Below are 23,703 nucleotides of genomic sequence, written 5' to 3' on the forward strand. Positions count from 1 at the left end.
ACTATATATAGATAGGTACTGCTTACATATAAGCAAGTTTATAAGATTATAGACAAACAGTGATTTATAACATTTCAATTTGTTTATTTATTTTTTTACAACATTTACTGAAACAAATTCTCCATTTTTGCCAATATTTTACAATACACCTTTAATACACGTTTTGAAAATCTCTAATTCTTTAGTAATTCTGATTCTAAATTATTATATAACTAAAATTCATTTAAAAAATTATAACAGCAGATCAGAAAAATAAAAAGACAAATAATAGAACTTTCAACACGAAATAGTCTAAATAATCGTATGTAAGAACCGTTTACCGTTTCAAAGGAACGCTTAACGAAAAAGGTAATTACCGTATTGTCTAACATTTCCACACGTTCGATCTCAGTGGCGTGGCGCATGCCTGCATAATATTATATTGCAAGGAGCGTGTCTTGAATATTAGTTCTTTTGACTTGACTCGAAAGAAGTCCTGTAAAAATATTGTCTTCTTACCATCGATATAGAATATGAACTATATCCATGATTCCTTTACTATACTCGCGTAAGAATTATTCTTCGTCTTTCTTTTGCTTCTGTCGTATTTTTTAATATTATATTCTACGTTCTACAGCTAATAGTTCTCTTCTAAGTGATTACATCTCATGTTTCTATTGGTTTCGACAAATTTTAAATATTTAGACGCGACAGGGGACGCGATAAACTCAAAAACTACCAGATAAATTTTGTACGATTTTTGCCAATAGATAGCGGATTTCTAAAAATGGTTTAAGCGTATAGTTTATTATAGTTTTACCCGAGCGAAGCCGGAACCAGGCGCTAGTATATTTCTATTTTGTATTTGTTTGATAATTATGATTACCACCTTCGTTCCACTGCTTCATCACATCGTAAGTCACAAACCGTGCTATCGCAAAACGCGATAAATTCTCCTATAATTTGCTCAACAGTGGCGATTGCACAAAGTAAGGATCGACCTCCACCGTTAGTAGGAGACGCGATGAGTGAAGCGTGGAAGATAGATGTTTTTTCTAAAAGAAGATCTGTGCTGAAGCTATGCAGCTACATACCTTATACGGGGTTACTGGTATCAAACGCAAAACCCCCTAAAGACTACTTGGGTTCATCAAAACAATTTTTGATATCTTTCTAAACAAAGAAACATTTCTTCTCCGAATAACCGTTTCTTCTTTGCCTGTGGACCTAACATTTCTTGCCAGAGCCTAGATAATTCAATAGCTTCGTCAGAAGTTGCCGTCAAGTCAGTCCGAGTATAGGTCTTTGGGCACCACGCAACCATCTCTGAAAGTAAACCAAAAGCCAAGCAGCAAATGTTTTGGTTATTTTAAAACACACTTCTTCGCCGCTGTAGTGGAAACCAACCTTGATTAATAGGCGATACTAAGATTGATACCCAGCTAAGCTTGTTGCACCAGTTCCCAGTTCCTGCTGTGTAAGCGGACTGGTTACATTATTCTGATCACAGATTTCCACATCGAATATAAATTTGTCGCCTTAATTTAGTACGACTTGTCCCAAGATTTACAATCAAGAAGTGTTATTAATAGAAATCACGTTTAAATTAACACTGACATGTTAACGATTTGTAGAAACATTATAATGCATTTCCCAGTATTACTCATATAATTCTGAAATAATATAATTTTTATGTTTTAGTGGCTCTTGCCCGCGGCTTCGCCCGCGTGAATTTCTCTGCCTTTCAGCCCCCATTATAGTCATTTGGGTAGCCTATGTTTCAACGGGGTTCTCTAACTATATGTCATCAAAATCGGAACAGATAAACAGAGTTGTGCATTTATAATATTAGTATGGATTAACCTACTGCTAGTAAATGCCCAGTAAAATCACCACCAACAACACCAACAAAAAATGTTAAGCACTTATTACTCAGCCGTCTTCAAATCACATGGCAGTTTTCACAATAACATCATGAATACCAAGCTCGATATGCCGATCTGTTTTTTCATAGTGAACGATCACTTTCATTCAGTGAAAACTGTGGGAATCCTTTGTTCCAATGCAAAAACCTTTTAATTACGCACCCCGCCGCCGTTTCTGCGGTGTTGGATAATTGCTATGAGAATAGAACAGGCGTTACACGTCAGATGTAATTGGCTATAAATAAATATTGTACAGAATTGACTCGTCGATGTCTGCAAAATATAAAATATGATAATGAAATGGCGTGGCGTGACTTTAAGCCCATAAAAATCTTACAGTCGTCATATCAAATTCTATTACAATATTTTGTACGATACTTGTAAGATACCAAGACCAGTAATGAAAAAAAATTGGATGTAAACAAGTTTAGATTACTTGGTGTTGTTCCAAATAGGCAAATTCGTAGTCAATGATCTGTACGAACATTTATAAATGTCCATCTGTGAGATGGACCAGGAAGCTGAAGTGGAGACCCAAAAGTAGAAAAGCGGACCCTGGGTCGCTCAAAGGCTGAGGAACAATCGAGAAAAAGCTAAGATGACAGAGAAGAAAGAGAGAGATGCGTATGTACGGAGACGAAACCTTTCTGTCTTTAAGCAAAAATACTAATACAGAAAGATGAACATTTCCCTTCATATACTAAGTTCAACTGTCTCAATCCACGTGTAGATCAGCGAAAACTTCTTTCTCTTCAATCCACAGTGGAAAAATACATTCCATGTATTCATAATTTTTCCTCCACTTGAATCCACAATTAGAAGAGATTCAGTTTTCCCATCTGTACAAACGTTATTCTCTGTAATTGGGATCGAGTTAGAAAGCTGCGGTTGGCGATACGTTTTCTATAAACATTGTCTTGTATACCTCAAAGGGGTTTGATTGCGCATGTGTCATTAGTATCGATAGTAATAGTGGTATTTTAGGCCGTTTTATGGGAGTTTTATTTCATTTTTTGTTTGTGGCTTGTAATTTAGCATGAAAATATTCCATTATTTGCGTCTCCGTCATATTATGTCATAATATTTTATTATAGCTTTATGCTTAATATCACATGGGTGAACACATCATAAATGTCAAATGGTTACGTCGATTGTTAATTCAGAAGTTGTTTCTATTTAAGTTTTAAATAGTTTTATTTATTAATAATGCTAAATTCTTTAAAAAGGTATTAAATAAATTTTCCTGTATTGTGTAATAATTTTGCAAGCGTTATAATGTATATTAAAATAACTAGAAAGCTGAATGTCACAGATATTTTAATATTTTTCTAATTATGCAGGAATATTTAAATGTTTTAAATATTAAATCAAAAATGATCTTTATTATATAAGAAATAAAACGTAAAGTAAGATTTTTGTGTGTGGATTCTTGCAATTTAATTTTGAAGTAGAGAGACGACAAAACGTTTATTTTGCACCGGTGGTGCACCACATCAATAAAAGCTTGACATTTCTTTTTTTTTTTGTAAAAACTTATTCTTTAGAATATCATAATTAACTGACAGTTATGGTACATCTAACTATATAACTAACTGGTAGTCAGGATATATCTAACAGGAACCTAACAAAATGGTTTGTTTACAATGTCAGCCCGTTAGCTTCTCTTGTTGACCTCGGCCAATGTGTGTCAGCTGGTAGTGACATTCTTCCGTGGCTGTCTAAGTCACAAGAGGATGGCGGTTTAAGTGTTTGTTTTTTGCAATTTTACAAAAACTTTCAAGTTTCTATAGTATTTTTTTCGTGCACTTGGACAGTGCACGAAGAGAAATATAATGTTAAAGTAGTTTTTGTTGAAGACACTTAGCACTTAATAATTTATTCTGTTTAATTTCATTTATCACTTTAATATTATTTTCTCTATATTTATGTAGATTTTTTTTATTATTTAATTGAAATCAAAATAGTTTTGTTCAATATTCGGTGCATATTTTTATCACATTTCAATTTTTTATACTTAATTGTTTGATTATTCTCCAAGTTTAGATCTACGGCGATGTTCGTTTGGACCACATGATATTTGTTCATAACATCGTGGCTCAGGGTTCAACAGGAAGTGTGCAGGATAAGGGTACTATTTGACAAGTCGTGTTTGAACAGGTTGTTGTCATTACGTAGCTTTCTATTCGTTAAAAAATTTAAAAGTTATATATGCATTCTTGTAATAAAACATTCTTGAAATATGTTTTAAGTCGGAAAATATGGTATCGTATTCCTCGTCTCTGTTTCGTACATCTTTACACTAATATTAAAAAATATGTTTGTTTTCATTGAAGCTTATGCTTATTTTAGTTTGCAAGAATTTTCTAAATTAAATTTTCAACATAATTCATTTATTTTCACATACACATATATATGTAAATTATATTGCGATACAACCGTGAAAAACGCATACAATTCCAGACATACACACAGAAATCTTCTAATCCCATAAAGATCCCCCATTATTATTTTTATTTAATATATCCTATGTACAGACATACCTACTTACAGTTTTAATATATGTATAGATGAATTATTGCCAGATTTTTATACTTTCTTTTCAAAGACATTTATTAAGTAACTAGTTTGTGTTATTATTAATAATTTTATGACTATAAACCTATTGAGTATAACCAATTCCGGTTTTTATCCCATATAACTAATTACATTTAATAAATAAAATTGTTAATCCAACGCAAACAAGTTGTGATCTGTAACTTTTACTTTTAAGTAATTGAATTAATTGATCATTCTCGACTTCTCGACGGTGATCGATAATGGTTAAAGAATTTATTATGATGTTAGATATCGGCCATAAACTGAAGCAGGTGGCGATTGAATAGGAGCCAATTACGGCCATACTCCACCTTGTTTTTCATTTGGTTCATTAAGTTTCTCGTCTCATTTAAGATCACGTGAAAGTGTGCGATGCACGATTTTTGAGTTTTATACACAAAATTAGTGGCCCGCCCCGACTTTGCTCGGGTAAAAATATAATAAGCTATACCCCTAAACCTTTCACAGGCATCAGACTATCTATTGGTGAAAACCGCATGAAAATCCGTTTAGCAGTTTTTGAGTTTATCGCGAATTGACAGATAGACGCGACAGAGGACTTTGTTTTATAATATGTAAGGTAAGGATTTGGAATATTGGAGATTTTTAATGCTCGTATTCACAAATTTTCTTCCAAAAGCTTACCGAAAGCAGTCAGAGAGGTTCTTTAAATTATCTTAGAAAGTTTGGTCACGAACTCGATAGACCGCGAGGAAAAATCATTCCCGTTGGACAAATTGGTTAGAACAATTAGTTGGGTGACAAGGAAGAACTGCTTTGGAGTTTCTGAAGTTTTCTTGTCTTTATCAACATATGATTTTTCGAAATAAATCGCTCTCTCTCTCTCTCTCTCTCTCTTTCTCATCTGAGCGTTTTCCCTGTGCCATCCTGAGCCCTTGAACGTTGGAGCCCAACAAACTTTTTCGAAATAAATATTCTATCATAAAATAAAACCGTAGTAATTTGTTTTGTTTGTACACGCTAATAATATGTAGGAAAGCTGTTACTATTTTATATACACTTCAAGAGCATACGTTTTTCTACGTAACAAAAACAGCAATTAAGATTCGTCACACCATTTGAAGACACGAGACAGCGATCGATTAAATCCTCGATACACAATTGGCGCAGATGTTTCAACTCGATGCAAATTCGTCACACGTGCTCGATGATTCGATTCCCGCCAATTAGACTCGTCCACGGACGTCCTCGCATTTATTGAGCCTCTTCATTGCTTTTAAGTCTTGTGTACATTTAGCTGTCAGCAGAATTTTCATTTTGTCTACTCTAGTATTTTCTCGTTCTTTTGTCAAGGTTGATATGCGTATTTGGTCTGACAGCTTACTACGCCGGCAACTGAGCGAAGTGGAGGCAAAAAAGTAGCATCCTGGGCTCCGACACTTAACGGCTGTGGAAGAAACCGGGAAAACACTCCGATAAGAGTATTTTCCTGTTCTTTTATCATCTACGTTTATCTCATTTCACTTGGGGTCAGGTCTCCATTTACACCTACAACAGAAAATTCTGCTCCGGTTTGCCATTGGATTTATATTCTACCTCCGGACTTCTGTTTGTATGCAGACCCACTATCAGTTCTGCTTAATTTCTACTCTCATCTTGATTCCATTTGGTTCTTATATGATTTTAAGATCACCAAGACGACCAAGTAGTTTTGAATGCGGCAAGACACATCAGACTGCTTTTGTATGAGTAACTTTCTGGCAAAAAAATGTTTTATTTAAGCCTAATCTACTCTTTCAAACTCCAAATTAATTCTGATAACATCAAATTAATATGATGCCGTAAAGTCATCTCAAAGAAACGTTGTAAAATCATAAATTCTTACCGCATAGTTTGCACCAAGCTTACTATGATTGGTCGGCTAATCTGTCGGTCAACGGTCAACGTCTTAATTAACATAACACCGCTGACAACTGAGAGGAGACCCGTGTAAATAAAATTATATGGTAAGTGACTTCTGTCTATTCTAGTGTCGTATTATCTTTTCAAATTATTGCCACATTTAAAATTGCCATGATGTTCTTGTTTTTTTTTTATGTTGTGTAACTTTCATTGCTTGACTTGAGATATTTGTCTATATCATATATTTTTTACATTACAATACACTCTTTAGCCTGTAATTGTTTCATTTATTTAGATTTTTATGTGATACAACATCTCTTTAAATGCTATTATTGCAATAGTAAAATTTCCATGACAAACAAATTAAATTCTAAAAATGACTAGAGAGCGTAGATGTACCAAAACTGTGTTACATTTTCGCAAGGGCGGTATATTATATTAAACCTACATTATATTAAATCATCAAGATAATTTATAATTCCCATATCATCCGTCTATCCGAAACATTGACGCGGCCCAAATTTCATGCCAATTTGTAAACTTTAATAGTTTTATCACTGACTTGTTGATGTTAAAAGTCGGGATAACCGTGTTTTTGGAGTAATTAGGTCTTCCCAGTATTTCTATTATTGTGACCTCAATACGTCTTGTGTGCGTTCCGTAAGAACCGATGCCGGGATTTATCGAAATAGGTTTATGTTTACGTGTATGTAACGTAATACTGCAATTGCGTAAAATGGGTTTACGCGTCCCTTTTGTCGGTTTTCGTGTGGTCTTTTATCTGTGTAGCTATCAAAATACTACGATGTATTTTGTCAAAGAAAAGGTTTTTTTTTATTTCGTTGTTTAATTAAAAGTATCTATAGAAGAAAAGATGCAAAGTTCACTTCGTTAGTAGTTATTTGATTTTTTTAACGAATGGAGCATCCAAGTGTCGCACTTATCTGGTTTTCTATTTATTCCTAAGTAAAACTTCTGGACAATACTTACGTGATTATTTACGATTTACTAAAGTATTATAAAAAAAATATAAACATTATAAGATTTTGACGTACTACAGTAGTTGGAAATCAATGCATTTGAAAAATATGAATTATCATTGATCAACATCAATAAAATCATTATGATTGGGTTGCAGTGTTTTATCATGTTAGATATGGTGGAACATAAACTCGTGTTTATGGGTGAGTAGTTATTACACATGACGCCATAACTGCATGTCGTAATGTTAACATCAACAAGCGATCTGAACAATAAATTTATCGATGCACTGTCACGCCTAGCCTATGACATTGGCTTTCTTCGGCGGCTGATAGCGCCGCAGCGGCCGGCACACGCACGCCGCCAGTCGACCTGCGCGCGCGCATCCACGCGACGTACCGCGCCCGCCCGGGCCCGCGACATGCCCGCAGTGAAAGTCTTCAACATATTCGGCGGGCAGAAGCCGACCGAGAAAAACACCGTACCCCCCGCACCCCAAGGGGCCCTGCAAAAGTTCTACAGGACTTTCTCAGTTGCTCCCGAAACTTCGCCAGAAAAAGGCAGGAAAGTCACTGCCATAGCCGCCTGTCTCGAAAAGAAAATCGGTGAAAATAATGAAGTCGTTTTAAAAAGTGAGGACTGTGCGAAACCGGACGTTTGCAAACTACACGTGTACGAGAATGTAAACATCAGTGTTGGGAAAAATACGTTGCAACGCGAAAAACTATTAGAAGAAACCAAAGGATATTCTTCTATTTACGAAAATATCACGATTGTGCCTAAACCGGCAAACACTAAACCGGAAAGTGAAGTGTCTACTGAATCTAAGTTAAACAAGGCTTTGGAATCTTTCGATAAAATACTGTCAGAGTTTTCAGCCAGCGCGTCTTTAACGCCAGATATAAACATCACAAAAAACAATTTTGTTCCGGCTAAACTAAAAAAATCTAAAACTTGCAGTATAATAGAATCGCGTTGTATATTAAAAAAAACCAATTCGGACCCACAAAGTGACAGTAAAGCACCAAACAAAGTAACACGCAATAACTCAATAGACAAAACAACCAGTTTGTGGAATCTCGACGACATGAAAGGAAAAGAACTCACCGCTCCACTGATGCCTTTGACATCTACTAACGACAAAATGAATCCAGATAAGTATGCCACCTACAAGATATCGTCCAAAAACCCGTCTCGGACGAATTGCATTAAAGTGGAAGATTTAAAAAAACTGGATGTTAAAACAAGAATATTGAAGAAAACTTTATCTAATCCGCCTTCGACGCCCGTTCCGGTTATACCGAAAACGAAGGCGTTGACAAAAAAAGTTGAGAAAAAAGTGAACGATGCAAAGAGAACAAAACCGAAAACATGTACAGATAATGGATCAACAAATATGAAGACGAACTTAGAAAGTAAAGACGCTCCTAGATCGCAAATGCAGAAGGCCAAGAGTGTGTGGGAAATCGGAAACGAATCAATAATATTACCGTCCAACTTAGAGCGAACGAGATCTACCACTTCTATCGCGGGCTCTCCCAGTAAGATTCCAGTGATAAGGAGTCAAATGTCGCATAACAAGTTCAGCAGTACCAGAGCGCTTTTTTCTCCCACTCCGGTTGATCTAAATAATGTAGACCAGGCCAGAGAGTGTGCTCAGAAAAAGAAACCAACAAGTGCTCTAAGAAAAGGCACCGACAAATTTGATGGTAACAAACAAATAAGACAAAAATCTCAGCTCAGTCTGAAGTCCGATCCGAAAAAACAGAGTGACAAAACTAAGAAAGACACGAGCGACGGTAAAAAAATAACACCGTCACTAAAGTTGTCGAGGGATTACTCCGAGGAAATAAATGCTGTGCGAGCGAAGCTTCAACAGAGGAAAATAAATAACAAACGTGATATTGTCATACCATCATCGGATTCCAAACGAAATGAAAACGACTCGCTCCAAATTGATTCGATACTATCACCTGTCAAGTCTATTGTAAAAAAACTTGAACTCAAAACCGCTCTGGAAGCGAAGGCGGAGCCAACCCAATTTGTCAACTGCAAGGTGATTCCAGCCGTCCATAAAGAGATGTGTGTAGCGAATACTACCTTCCATAACCACCTGAGCACACTCGTAGGCCGTCAGATAAAATACGTTGAATCTAGAGACGACGCGAAAACGTGCTCCCAAATCGAAAAACTCGAATTACATAAACAAAGTGATGAGAAGATATCGGATACGCATTCAGACTGCAGCGATGACTCCGGTCACGTATCTAACGACGCGGCCAACGATAACGACCCGGTGTTCGACAATGTGCACGACTTGAGTCCAGTCCGAGCATCTATCGACGAGGTGGATTGCAAATTCGATAGCCCTAAACAGTTTGGGATCGATTTATCCGAGAATGCAAAGAGCGTGTGTCCCGTGCGGCCCGCGAGGCGCAGCGGGCGAGGCAACGAGGTCGCTAGCGGTACCCGCGCCACCGCTCCGAAACTGGATGAACAGGTACGCGACACTGTTAACATATCGATAGCAACAAATTACAGGTGCCGTCTCAAGCACTTCAGGCGTAATTGCCAAGCCATTAGCATTGCTCCTAATATGCATAAATGAACAAAATATCTAACATAACTTATTACTTCTGATGTCAATAAGACGTCAAGCAGGTCGTAGACCTCTTTTCCTATTTTGTCTTCAGTCGCGCTTTTAAATAATACGTGCATGCATTACATTAACTGTTACTCGAAAATAGGTGTGAATATACCAATTGCATGTAATGAAGAGAATTTATGATTAAACAAGCAAAAACGCAATCTGGATATTTTAAATTTTTTAATATGTACATAAAAATCCTTTCATATAATTCTCTATTATGGCAAAGTATTGTGATAGAAAATATGTATCGTCCACTCTATTAATAAACAAATCGCATTAAAGTGTTAACCATTACGAATTAATTAAGATTATCTTTGCATAATCGAGCTCCTGTTTAGTTCCGTTCTGGTACAGATTAAAATCAACGAAAGCTAGATTTTTCGGGGTCAAAGAGTTTGGTCTCGCTCGTGTCAGTGGCCACTATTATGTAAGCATACCAATTGGCTCTCTTTGTCAGTTGTCCAGGCTTTTGCATAAACGACTACCTGTCGTAAACGTCTGATCATTATATTATGTAATGGCTTTAAAAAAACTGCATTCCTCCGTTGACACCAAAATTGATACGCTGTTATATAATATTCATATAATTAATATACATAAATACAGTACTTAACTAAGTGTCATTTAGACCCGCGTATGTAGCGCCCACGTACAATAACCCAAGTTAGGTCTTAAAAATAATTAATTTTTTGTATTTACATAGTTATGACAGCATTGGAATGCTATTTGACTTCTTATTTCACGTTCCAGTATAATATACGCATTTACTTATTTTAAAAGTGTTGTAGTTTAAAGTTTCAAACGATTAAAATTATACAGATACAAATATAACACATGGTCACATAATCACAGAACGCAACAGGTGTCCCGCAAGGGTCATTCTTTGGTCGGGCTTTATTTACGCTCTCACTTTCACCAAATGCTTTCGGCGCTTTTGATTCATTTTCCTCGAATGTGACGTATGCAGTATGCGGGTAATAAATCCGCCGACCGTTGACAATTCGCGAAATCCTCTAGTGATAATTGTTGTTGTGTAATAGGAACCGTTTTTTCTGCGATCTCTTCGCAAAGGTTGTATCTGGGTAGATTAACTACCGCAAAGGCAGTTATTCTTAAGTCGAACTGTAAGGTGTACGATGTCATGTAATGCTTATACGAGTAACATCGTTGTGGAATAATCGTTAAAATTAATAATATATTTTTAATTAATATATATACATACATATAGATAGTATTATGATATTTTATTAGTGCAATGTCGCTAACCTTCGACCTTTATTATCTATGACGAGAATTTTGTTCTGGTAATATAACTTTTATGCTATAAACTGTATTTCGTTGTGATAAACGACAATTAGTAAAATTATTTCATGTCAACTTTATTATTTTTATCCCTAGACTGGAATGGTAATTGTCCTAATCGTTTAACCATTGCTAGGCAATCGGCTTGCTCACTTGTTGAGTTGTCGCAATTTGCATCTAGATTAGGTAGAGCTCTGACCACTTTCCCAGATCGAAATGCAGAAACTTTACCCTCAACGTGACGCGTTGACTTGCAAATAAAAACACTTTCTGTTTCTACTTTCTCACACATCGCGGTGGACAGCAAAAAAAAAAACGAAATCAATTGCACTGTTTACAATAACATGAATATTTATTCGTTTATTATTCTTATGAAACCTATCCATCATTACAGGTAATTTATTGCTCGGTAGTAGCTACTAGAGATAATATAGTATTACTATTATTAGATATATTATAGTACTAATAGTACATGATTAAAAACTTGAAAACAACTAAGAACAAAAATCATATAGAACTCGAATATTGTCGGTAGTTTAATGGCAATATCTACAACTTCTTATATACATTGATAGACAAGTGGCTATCGACTCTTTAATTTATGTTGTTAATATTCGGAATCTTGTTTAATAACTTTTACAAATTGAATGCACGTTTTATCGTATATTCTTTATTTATCGTATATATTTATATCACTAATTCTAGACCAACATTTCTTCAGTAGGCATCTGAATACATTCGTATGTAATATGTATCTCTATACCTAACCGTATACATGTCTAAGTGGTTACTTAATCAAGCAACCTCTGCAAATCCCAGTTTGAATGTTCAATGAACTCTTTGACGCTGTCAACGAGTTGTAAAGTCACGTATCTTATTTCGTACGGATTGCTTTCGACTATAAATTAGTTGGATCTGCTAGCCCGCCCAATGCTGCGCACGTCCTCGCTTTCCCCAGTGGAAAGCTATCCTTTGTTACCCTTACGTTTGAATGTTATTACACTTCTAATTTATTGTATAAATAAATAAATAAACATATTAGGACAAATCACACAGATTGAGCTAGCCCCAAAGTTAGTTCGAGACTTGTGTTATGGGACACTAACTCAACGATACTATATTTTATAACAAATACATATATAGATAAACATCCAAGACCCGGGCCAATCAGAAAAAGATCATTTTCCATCATGACCCGACCAGGGACGGACCCGGGATCTCTCGGTTCAGTGGCAAGAACTTTACCACTGCGCCACCGAGGTCGTCTATCCCCGTAACTACATGATCTTTGATATTTTTTTCTTATATGTCATTCAGCAAATAGTTAGCATCGTTTTCAAAATAATTGTGATTATTTTATTAATTTTATTTGTTTTTAAATCAAATATTTTATCAAGAATCTATCTAGCTGTCTCTCTGTCTGTGGCTCTGTCTGTATCTAAAAGTTGAATAGTACAATATTCAAACTATTCGCACACCAATTTACATTCATCATCTAATAGCGATCTTTCAATATGTCGATTGTCATCGCGTCTATCAAATGCAATGTACTCTTAGATTTATCTAGAGAGTGGAGTCATTTCATATAATTTCCATTTATGATGTTTGTGATTTATAAATCGACCAAATAGATATAAATGTCCATTTCATAGTTTGATTTACGATTATTAAAATTATATTACGCGTAAATTGCGCTTTACTTTTCCCCTCAATCGATGATTATAATACACATTCATAAAGGTTTTCATTATAATGAAAGTTATTACGTTTATCATTGTCTCCATATACTATATATACTATTTCTATTTAAATACATATACTATTTCTACAGTCTACATCGAAATGGTAGCAATTACTCTAGCCAATTGTACTGTAATACATTTTATTGTATTGTCCGTCCGTTGGGGAAAGTCTATCATTTAAAATGCGGGCTTCCTACACCGATGATTGACTTGTAACTATGTGCATAGACAGTACAGACAGATAGTCATTGTAATATACGAACGGTTATTTAATTTTGTATTAACATGAAAATGACAGTCAATATTTGAATTCGGAAATATTTTAACAGATTTCTGTATCGTAATAAATATATATATATATATATGAATCATATCATTCTCAAAATTAAAAGATGATTAAAGTTATAGCTTCTGTAATATCATTATTTTCTATAATATATAGGTGCCTGACTGAATACCTATGTTATTTGAGAAGCTTTCCACCAGCTAGATTTCTATTAGTCAGGCATGAAAGCTAACTTGTTTTATTATGTCAGAATTTTCCCCTGTCTATGTATATCTTCCTATATGCAGTGAGAAATTCTATGCACTTTGTCAGGTTGAAAAACGTGTTTAGTTTTAAAATAGTCTTTACTGCATCTGTACACCTGGTGATGTGACTGTGATGTGTGACTTTCTGAAAGTTATCAAGCAAGATCAAAACGCTGAATGTAAAAACTTTAATGAAAACAAAAAAATTACCAAGGATTTCTTTGATAATAATTTAACGGTTATAGGACCATCGACACGCAAAGAAAAAAAATTGTTACTAAAAGTATGCGTATAGCAATCCCGGCTTCACTCGGGTAAAACCGTAATAAATTAAATACCTAACCTATTAGTGAAAACCGTACAAAACTCCGTCCTTTTTGAGTTTATCACGTCTATACAGACAGACAGACGCGACAGAGGGACTTATTTTTATAATATGTAAGGATAAGAATTGATCATCCTTAGTGATACCGTTTCCAACAAAAATGCACTTTCGAATGTTAGTTATCTTTATTACTGGCCAGTTATTGTCGAAGCAGCTTGTTTTGCAAATTGTTCGAGTAATTTTCAAGAAGGTGCTAGTTGTATCTGCAGTCGTTAGGGTTATCAGAAAACTGTTTTGGCATCGGATGCTTCTTTAGAGTTTTGTGCGAGTTTCACCTTGTAATTATACGTAGTAAAATTGCAAAAATAATGTTCTCCATATACAGAGCTGAATGCTCCATTTAAAGAGAATTTATTAAAATACTGCGAAAATTAAAATTCTTAAAATTCACAAATACACGCAAAATTCAATTGTGCATCAACAAAAACTGAGATGTAATGACGAGTATAGTAAAGTTACGTAAAGAAGATAATATGAGCTAAACTAAAACATAGGTCATCATCTTGAATAGGTAGTACTTTTATGAAAAATTTTCGCATCGCCAACCCTAGGTCGGACACTTTGTCGACCGGCAGGTGGTCAGTAATGACGATTCACATTCGCGAATACAAATCGCAGAGGTGCGAATTACGTAGACTTTCGCTACTTGACTACGAGTACTGACTGATGTGGACCTATATACTTTAGTGTTAGAGAAATCGATAATGTGATTATAGGTTTACGATATTACATGACAAATAAGGAGGTTTTGACAGTTAAATCGTTTAGTCATTCCTTTTGTTTGATAATTACTAATTTTACACATATGATGGCAAGATAAAAGCATTTGTAAATAAAAAACAAATGCTTGTCCAATCCGCGTTTAGAAATGCGATTTAAACAATTTTTATTATCCACAGAATTTTTTTTTTATTTGTATTGAATAAACTTAAAAACCGAACTAATCCGGGACGGACGTCTACTATATGTATAATAAATTAAGTTCTCATAAAAACGTGCCTAAACGTTGTCGTTTATTTGTTTAGCATAATTTCACAATTTGTTTGACCAAGGAAGGCGGCAATTCCTACACGATTTCACCTCATTTTTCAAAGAATATTTATTATCGGCTACCATTACGTATTCGCCTACGTGAATACTGTTATGGAAACTGATATTTTTAGGATTTCAACTTAGTAATACATTTGTGTACATATATATATATATATATATATACGAGTATATATAAAGTAATTAACTATTAATCAAGAACTGCTGTCACCTAAATGATATAAGGCTGTTGTACGGTTTTATATAAAGTATTTTGTATAATAGTCTAGCCATTTTAAACTCCTACAGGTTTAGAAAAAATATTTTGAAAGTCATCGGCTGGTTGTTTATAACGTGTAGCTTACCTAAAGCTAGTTAGCTTTAGGTAAACAACAAGCTATATGAAAACTCCTGTCTAAAATGTCGTCTTTAAAAAAAAATATTCAGCCTGCCATGTTTATTTCTTTGGATCAAAATTAGTAATTTGAATTTAACCACACTTCGACTATTTTTACGTTAAAAAATACATTTAAATTTGTTTGTATTGGAGCTTTTATTTACCGCAATGAAAAACCAGCAATTATGTCAGATTCGCCAAAGCTTGACGAGCCGGCATTATATTTGGTGAATACATTTCTCGAAACCATTTAGTAAACGCACAAAATTTGCATTTTATTTTTTTTATGCAAACATCGGAAGGAAAACGTTACTACCGTATGTTACATATACACATACTTAACACATAATGTCAATTCTATTCATACACATGTACACGAATAATTAAAAGTGAAACACTGAAACACGGAAATTTATGATGACGCATATATAAACAATGTTGATATTGCTCTGTCTCTTTCTCTTCTGAGCTTTTTCCTTACACCGTGTTTACACCGTGATTAGCAAATGTTGATATTATGTTTATGTGTTTATTTTGGAGTCATCTTGACAACATTTCTTTAGTATGCAAAGTCAAGGGTAATTAACAGACAAGAAAACTAACAAAATTTTGCTTTTGTGATACTTATTAGTGCGATATTTTCTGCTTGCAAAAATGTCGTTGATAAGTTCATTACAGAAAATTACATATGCCTCACCATAATTATTTGTCATCAATAAGTGCAATTACTTACAAAATGCAACAGAATTGAATTAATCATTGCACTCAGGTGAGCTGTCACTTTTAACAACTGCCGGATTTTTAAAAACTTTTTGATTGCGCTTATTTGACTTTTAAATTCGGTCAAGTTTGACAAGTGATCATTTTGTGGTTGTAAGTTTTTATTTCATCGGTTCCACTGAATTTACATATTAATTGTTTCTATAGCATTAATTTGTATTACGCCCTTGTCCTATCGGCCATTTGACAATGAAAGCTTTTAGTGGAAACTCTTTTTTAAAATCGATTAAACGGCTTTCGTAACATATGCTTTATGCATATGTGTAGATTGCACCTATCAACAATGACGTTAACTTTAACCCCCGCCACGTCGTCGATTAGACATAATGCCTTAATTTGCGTTTTTCTGCGTAGGTCAAAGTGAACGTCAAAACCAACCCTAAGCCTATAAAGATTTAATTTATTTGTAAATTAACTAGTAATTAAATAACCAACATATTTCGATTAACACCAACGGTTAACATTTCATTTTATTGCTAGCTTGAGTTAGATCTTGTATGACTCCCAATTAGGCAAGTAACATGTCGGCGCCTTTAACCATCATACTATTTATGTATTTGGCAATTACTGTTTTTTTGAAGCGGTGTTGCGTTGGGTCTAGTGGTTAAGATACTGAGGAGCTTGTGCACAAAGTGTCCGGTTCGAATCCAACTAGTATCACATGAGTTTGTATACCAATCTTACTCGAGTAGTTTTCCATCGACCACCACTTGCTTTCGGTGATGGAAAACGTCGTGTTAAAGCTTGCACTCTATTTGATACTCATCTAGTGTGTGCTTAGTCTTTATTATTATAAATTAGAGTTCTTATGACCTGAATCTGAAGTAAAAATCAGAATTGTTATAGTACACGCAAGCTCAAATATGCCTATTCAGTCTTGCCTTGAAGAACTTGAAGAACTCTAAATCTTAGGTTTTAGGAAACAGCTACGACGAACGATCGGGAGGAAATTATCGACCACATGTCCTTATCCATCCATAATAGGAAAGGCTAGTGCTCCAGCTGTGGGACAAATGGCTGATGATGTGGATGGACCTTGACCACACCGTGTCGTTCGATAGAGAAATTTGAAATAAATTATTCAGTTCTTCAACCCACTTGCTAATGTGATTGTTCTTATTGTTTATTATTCTTATTGATGCCTATTACCAGCTTGCAAGCATTATCTCCGTTACCTCAGTCTTCTACGTTATTATAAGCTCCAATAACTATACCTAAATGGTTATTATCATAATATTTTCCATTTTCATTCGGTTTCTTCGCATCTTGATCCCATAATATTTTTGATTGCCTCCTCGATTGTTTTCGATTTAATTCGATTATTCCGCTTGAGTTGAATCAAGTGTTGGACACACTTGTTGAATATCACGTAACAGTGCTTTTACATACTATATGTTATAACTTCAATTTGGGACTGTATTCGTAATTGAATAAATTTGATAAAGAAATGGCAACATCACTATAATTCTACATGTTTTTAATTCTTTTATGTAACACGCGTTTATATTAATCCAGTTTCTTGTAATAAAACTGTCGGAACGTTTTGGGTTTCATCTCTGAAAATATCATACAAAATCATTAGTGTTAGCTTACTTTAATGTGTTCTTATTTTTTCTATTAATTTTATATTAATTTAAGTTCAATATTTCTTTAACTTCTTTTGAGTTTCATTGGCTGAATGACGAAACACCTTTATAATATTAGTGGGACAGTTCTCCTATAATTGATACGGTATGTCAATACTTATCACTGCTTCGTATTCTATTTGAGTCGAGACAGCAATTAATGTTGCTAATTATTATCAAACATCTATCGTTACTATTGTTTACATCGTTACACACCAATAATGTTTATAAATACGAACTATTACTACTATCAATTGTTTTAATTTATTGCACTGCACTATGTACTTTGCACTAGTGTACGTGGGTTCATATTATGAAACATGTATCACATAAGCTTCGATAAATATGTTTCTATTTCTCACGCTCTGAAAGTACATTTAATTCGAATAGCAGGTGGGAGATTCGGACCATCCTTGGCCAAAAATCAATATATATATATAAAACTCTTCCGTTACTGAGTGACTGACAGACAACGTACAGATAGGAAGCTGAAATTTGGCATATAGGTTCCCTGGGGAGTGTAGGGGAGCACTAAGCACTATACGACATTATGGGTAAAACCTAGTTACATATAAAGTGATGACTCGAGGATTTAATTTTAAAAATAAAATTGGAATTGGTGCCGCTCGCGTATTAATTCCGTCATAAAGAGGACTCACGTGTTATTCAAGCGTGTTATACTCTATCTGTGAACCATTTTCCATAAAAATCCATAGATTTTGCGAAATTGAATAATATACAATTACCAAACATTCGCATTTCAATAGCATTGGTTGAGTACTCGTAGATAGAGCGTGAAGAGGTAACAAACAAACAAACTTACTTTCGCATTTATAATATTATAGGATATATCTTGAAACATAAATACTTAATAACCAGGGTGGTTTGAGTTTATTCATGGTAAATAATAAGTACTACAGTCACTATATCCGTTTCTATTTTCCATCTCCTTTCTACTTTTACTGTTAAATACTGAAATTAATTTAAATATGAATTTTATGACAGCCCCTAGTAGCAGTATTAAATTAGGTGGTCATTACATTAATAGTATAATGAGACGAAGTTAATGGATATCTAGATTTTATTCGACTTTCCTTTAGAAAAGGCTCAGAAAAATGTTGTAATTTAATTTATTTTTTCATTAGGTGTCCCATTGCTGGGTAAAGGCCTCCCTCAATTCCTTCCATTAAAATGTTCGCGTCCTCTGTTAAATTCAACAATATGAAATGTAATATTACTGAAGGTGTTTTTCGTGCGTTCTTGCATCAGACATTCTTGTCCTTAATAGCAGTATATAAATCAGTTTGTAATAAATTTTACAAATAATAATCCTTTACACTTTAAACTGAGTTTAGCACATATGTTTATTTATAAATTTAGAATAAAACGCCGGTTTCATCTCTGTAAACAATTTCTTCCTGGCAACCTTTGAGACATTATCTTATATTTACTAAATGTATTAATTTTATAAATTCCAAACGACCCTTCGCGGCATCGCTCGGGTAATACCATAGATAAATGAAATATATTAATACCATAAAAAAGCCTTTGTTACTCCTGGACGGTTCCAAGCGGTGGTGGTGTAATGGTTAAGACCCCAGCCTGTGGATCGAAAGGTCCCAGGTTCGAATCCTACTCGTGCCACATGAGTTTGTCTATCAATCTGACTCATGTATAGTAATTTTCATCGACCACCACTCACTTCCGGTGAAGGAAAAACATCGTGAGGAAACCTCTTGTGTGTGAAATGGAGAAGTCAATGGGAAACCACTCCATTAATAATGCCAAGAAAGTTGTTACGTGTGTTTCCGTCCATGTAATGACCACGACCCTCAGCCATGAGGAATACGACTATGAAGACTCCTGGACGTTTCGTCTATATCTCTGTGCCAAATTTCATCAAAATAGTATTTTTTAGTTACAAATCTTTATAATATTAGTATGGATATGAATAATATTAATATGAATAATTAAGTATAATAGGGATTGGTATTATACATCGATATTTTAAAACGAACAGCATGCGTCCATATATTCCCCGAACAGATCAATATGCGTTGAGAATTCCAAACGAGTAGCGTGTTCTCAGCTTTCTTTATTATGTAGAACGCGCGCTACTAATTTTGAGCAATGTGCTATTGTCACAGTTGTAATACTATGTAATTATGACTGATAATGTAGCCCGTTTCATCAATTGGGCATCAAACCATAGGAATGTTATGTACTTACAATTTTGCCTAAACGAATTATCGCCAGGATTTATATTAAAAAGAAAACTGTAAACTGAAGAATCTAACCTTTATTTGTTACCAATATCGAGTAGCCCGCTTCGAAATGCCTACACCGAATTGCCTTAATTTCAGAGTAAACATTTCATTTTCACTTACGCGCGTTCTATAGTGGACACACTGAGGGTATTCATATTCATATCAATGTGATCTTCCGATGTGCTCCAATTGCCGGATGCCGATGTACCGGTAACTGCACGTACTGTTACCACGTTGTCTATTATTTATTGTCGACTGTACTGTACAGTGGACGGTCTCACAAATCCACCGTGTTCACGACTTGAGATGAAACTCTTGTAATAGTTTGATTGTATGTCTGGTCGACTATATAGCGTGACTATGATTAAAATAATAAATGAGTTCCGCGGCTTTTTGTAGAAATATACGTATCAGTAATGGACCATCCACTTGAACATTCTTTAAGTATAATTACGAGTTCATTCGATCAACGGCCAAGTCACCGGTTGAAAATACTGTCACCTATTGTACTAATAAAACATGCATCTTCATACATTAACGATCGCCTACATCGTACTACTTAATAAACATAGACCTTTATATATAGCTTGCTACACGACAACATGGCGTTTCTCGCAAATGGTCATGTATTACCATATATCTATTGCATGGATTGAGACAGTGAAAAACACAGTACTTTGAAGAATAAAAATGCATCTGCAATTTAATACGCCTGAACAGTTATAAAAATATGATTACATTACATAGGTACAGTCAACAGCACATCAAGTTACCCTGAATGAACCTCTATGGTGCGGTAATACTGGCGACTTTGCAATGAATTTGGGTAGGTTGATGTGATGTGGATAATCAGATAAACTTTCATATGAGGCATTATTTTGAAGAAACTTAACGGCCACTAAGCATATATGAAAAGGTGTCTTCAGATCTAAATGTGGATCATAACCATGAATCTAATTAATTCCATCCATTAGTACAACTGATTATATGTATAGTATAGTAGATAGGACGTCTTAGATACTGTATGTAAGTATGTATGTATGACGTCGTGTGTCTTGATTCTCAGTTTTGTAATTGATACTGGTGCTTCGTGCAGGTGCTATTCTAATAGATATAACCCCGTTGAATTATGTAGGTCACTATTGTGTGCGGCCATGCTCAGGTTTACAATGCAGTGACCGGCGGTCCGGATAATATGGTCAATGGATTACATTGAGATGAAGTAATAGCTTTAACCGTTGTGCTGTTTACTACAAATCGTCACAAATTAGGCGTAACTTTTTGAATGGTTTCTGAGTGTGAGACAACAATTGTGTCAGCTACGAGACTTTGCTTTCCTTAAGTCACATTTTGCGTTTCCTGATTGAAGTATATGAGTGACATATTTACCTATATATAGACACGGGAATAACATATTGTAGCGGACTGTATTTTTGTAGATAGGTTCTGGTGTAGGTTCTTCAAATAAAGCTACTATTTAGAAGAAATAGAATAATTATTGACAAGAGTACATTCAAGCTCAAGGATACGAAGGTGAATCTTGACGTGTTCGTTGATCTCGGGTTTCTTCGGCATCGCTCGGCTCCCAGCGCGGTGGTGGGATCCGGTCGCCGCCAATCAACGTATGGATGCATGTATATGCTTCTACAATATGAATGTATGATATTATCTGAATTGTGATGGTTTATTCATGAGTTGTATGTAAATAAATAGATGCAAATACGTAGCTTGAATGATACAGGCTATCATGTCTTTTTCAAAGTCGCAAAACTAATAGACTTCACTAGACAGCCGTCTTGTTGATGGAAGTGAAATTCTGAATCAGTGCCAGGCCTATTAGAAGAATCTCTAGTTAATAGCACTGTCTCTTTATTGACTTTTACAATCTTCGTGTTAGCAGAAGCAGTACTATGCTTAAAATAATCTATTTTTTAAAGAAAAAATTGAACCACTGTAAATTAAGACTATGTGATCTGTTATTACTAATATATCCTACTAGGTAATACTAATATTATAAATGCGAAAGTGTGTGAGGATGTATGTGTTTGTGTTTGTTACTCTTTCACGCAAAATCTACTGGACGGATTGTTATGAAATTATATGACATAACATGGAAACAGAATATAACATGGAATAACAGATAGGGTACCGCCTGGGGGCAGTAAGTCTTTTAAAAAAGTATTAAGTATCAAACAACTAATATCGAAAACTGGGGATGTTGTTGGTCAAAATACAAATAAACAAGATCAAAACAATGATATGCCACAGTTATTGAATAACCAACAAGTGTATGTACTACAAACTTGATACTAGATTACACCGAATACTCGTATCTTTCAATCATCGCAAATTCTCGTTTTCGACAATGTAATACTGTAGATCATAATCCGAATACTGGCCATTTTGCTATTCTAATACCATTGTAATACGTACTGGATGTTATGCGTTACGTAAAACTATACTTTCCATCATCTTTTGTATCAATGATATGGATATTACCAACGTTTGCAACGCGAAATTAGTTTTTGCGGTCCATCTAATTGATTTTCACGTGTTTTCGACTTTCAGTTTCAACTAGTCATGTCATGTCATAAATGTTACTCCATCATTAATAGTGTTGCAATTGAAATTATTCTACCGTGTCAATAAGTCTATAACTGATTTGACAAGTTGCTTTTTTTTATTATTATTTTACTGACTGTCGTATATAGGTGTACTTTACTTAATTGAATATGGGCCAAGTTTGATTTTCCCATTAGAGCCAGGCCACATTGCTACGTTGTGCTCCGTTGCGTTGCGACGACGCAGCACGTTGCAGCTCCGTCGTTCTCCGTTGTTTTCTACAGGATTTTCACATTGATATTCGTTGATATACGTCGTTGATCCGTCAACGTGAAGCAATTTGGCCATGGCTCTAAGCGCTAATGTTATTCGATTGAACTCTAAAAAGATGAAAAATTAAATAAACTAATATCGAATTTTTATTGTTACAGATTATGTTCAGGGGCGGCGTCGTCGGTGGGCTGGATGCGCGCCGCGACGCCGCGCTTGCTCGCGTGCTTGTTCGCTTACAAGCGCGCGCGCGCGGTTTGCTCGCTCGCCGGCGAGCGCAGCGGCTACGAACACAACACACGGCCGCTAGGTGCGTGCAGAGGAACGTTCGCGCGTTCCTGGCGGTGCGCGATTGGCCCTGGTGGCGACTGCTCGTCAGGGTCACCCCGCTGCTCGCCGTACATCGGACCGAGCATCGGCTCAAGCAAGCACAGGTACGTATGAGTTTGATCAACATTGGCCCATGTACTTTGTGTAGTATCTACTTCGTTATATTACTGTGAAAAAAATATTATAGCATAATAATAGCCCTTCTGGCATGTCATGATATGGTTTAATGAGTGTTTTTCGCCATTTCTTTCCAGCGTGGTCATTACGAAATGTTAATACATAGTTTGTTTAGATGATCCGGCGAAGATCTAATTTCTGAATGATTTAACTTTAACATTGCACAAGCAGTTTCCCAAAAAATATCTTCCTTTTTTAGTAAACTTCCCGCCAATACAAGATGTATTGACGTTATAAACTTCACACAAAAAGCTCAACTGATGAAAAAAACAATTAAAATGGCTCACCGAATATGCAAATTTTAATTGAAAAC

At 35.1% G+C, this 23,703-nt stretch overlaps 1 protein-coding gene across 4 annotated transcripts in view; it reads left to right on the forward strand.

The window, feature by feature from the left end:
• Mhcl (Myosin heavy chain-like) overlaps window positions 1–23,703 on the forward strand; it is a 178,232-nt gene that overhangs the window by 124,337 nt on the left and 30,192 nt on the right. For all 4 annotated transcript variants that reach the window (XM_053761585.1, XM_053761586.1, XM_053761588.1 and 1 more), the window contains one exon: window positions 23,045–23,317. In XM_053761585.1, coding sequence (XP_053617560.1) covers window positions 23,045–23,317 — 273 coding nt within the window. The remainder of the gene's footprint in view (window positions 1–23,044; window positions 23,318–23,703) is intronic.

The sequence above is a fragment of the Plodia interpunctella genome, chromosome 21 (genome assembly GCF_027563975.2).
Source record: "Plodia interpunctella isolate USDA-ARS_2022_Savannah chromosome 21, ilPloInte3.2, whole genome shotgun sequence".
Taxonomy (NCBI): domain Eukaryota; kingdom Metazoa; phylum Arthropoda; class Insecta; order Lepidoptera; family Pyralidae; genus Plodia; species Plodia interpunctella.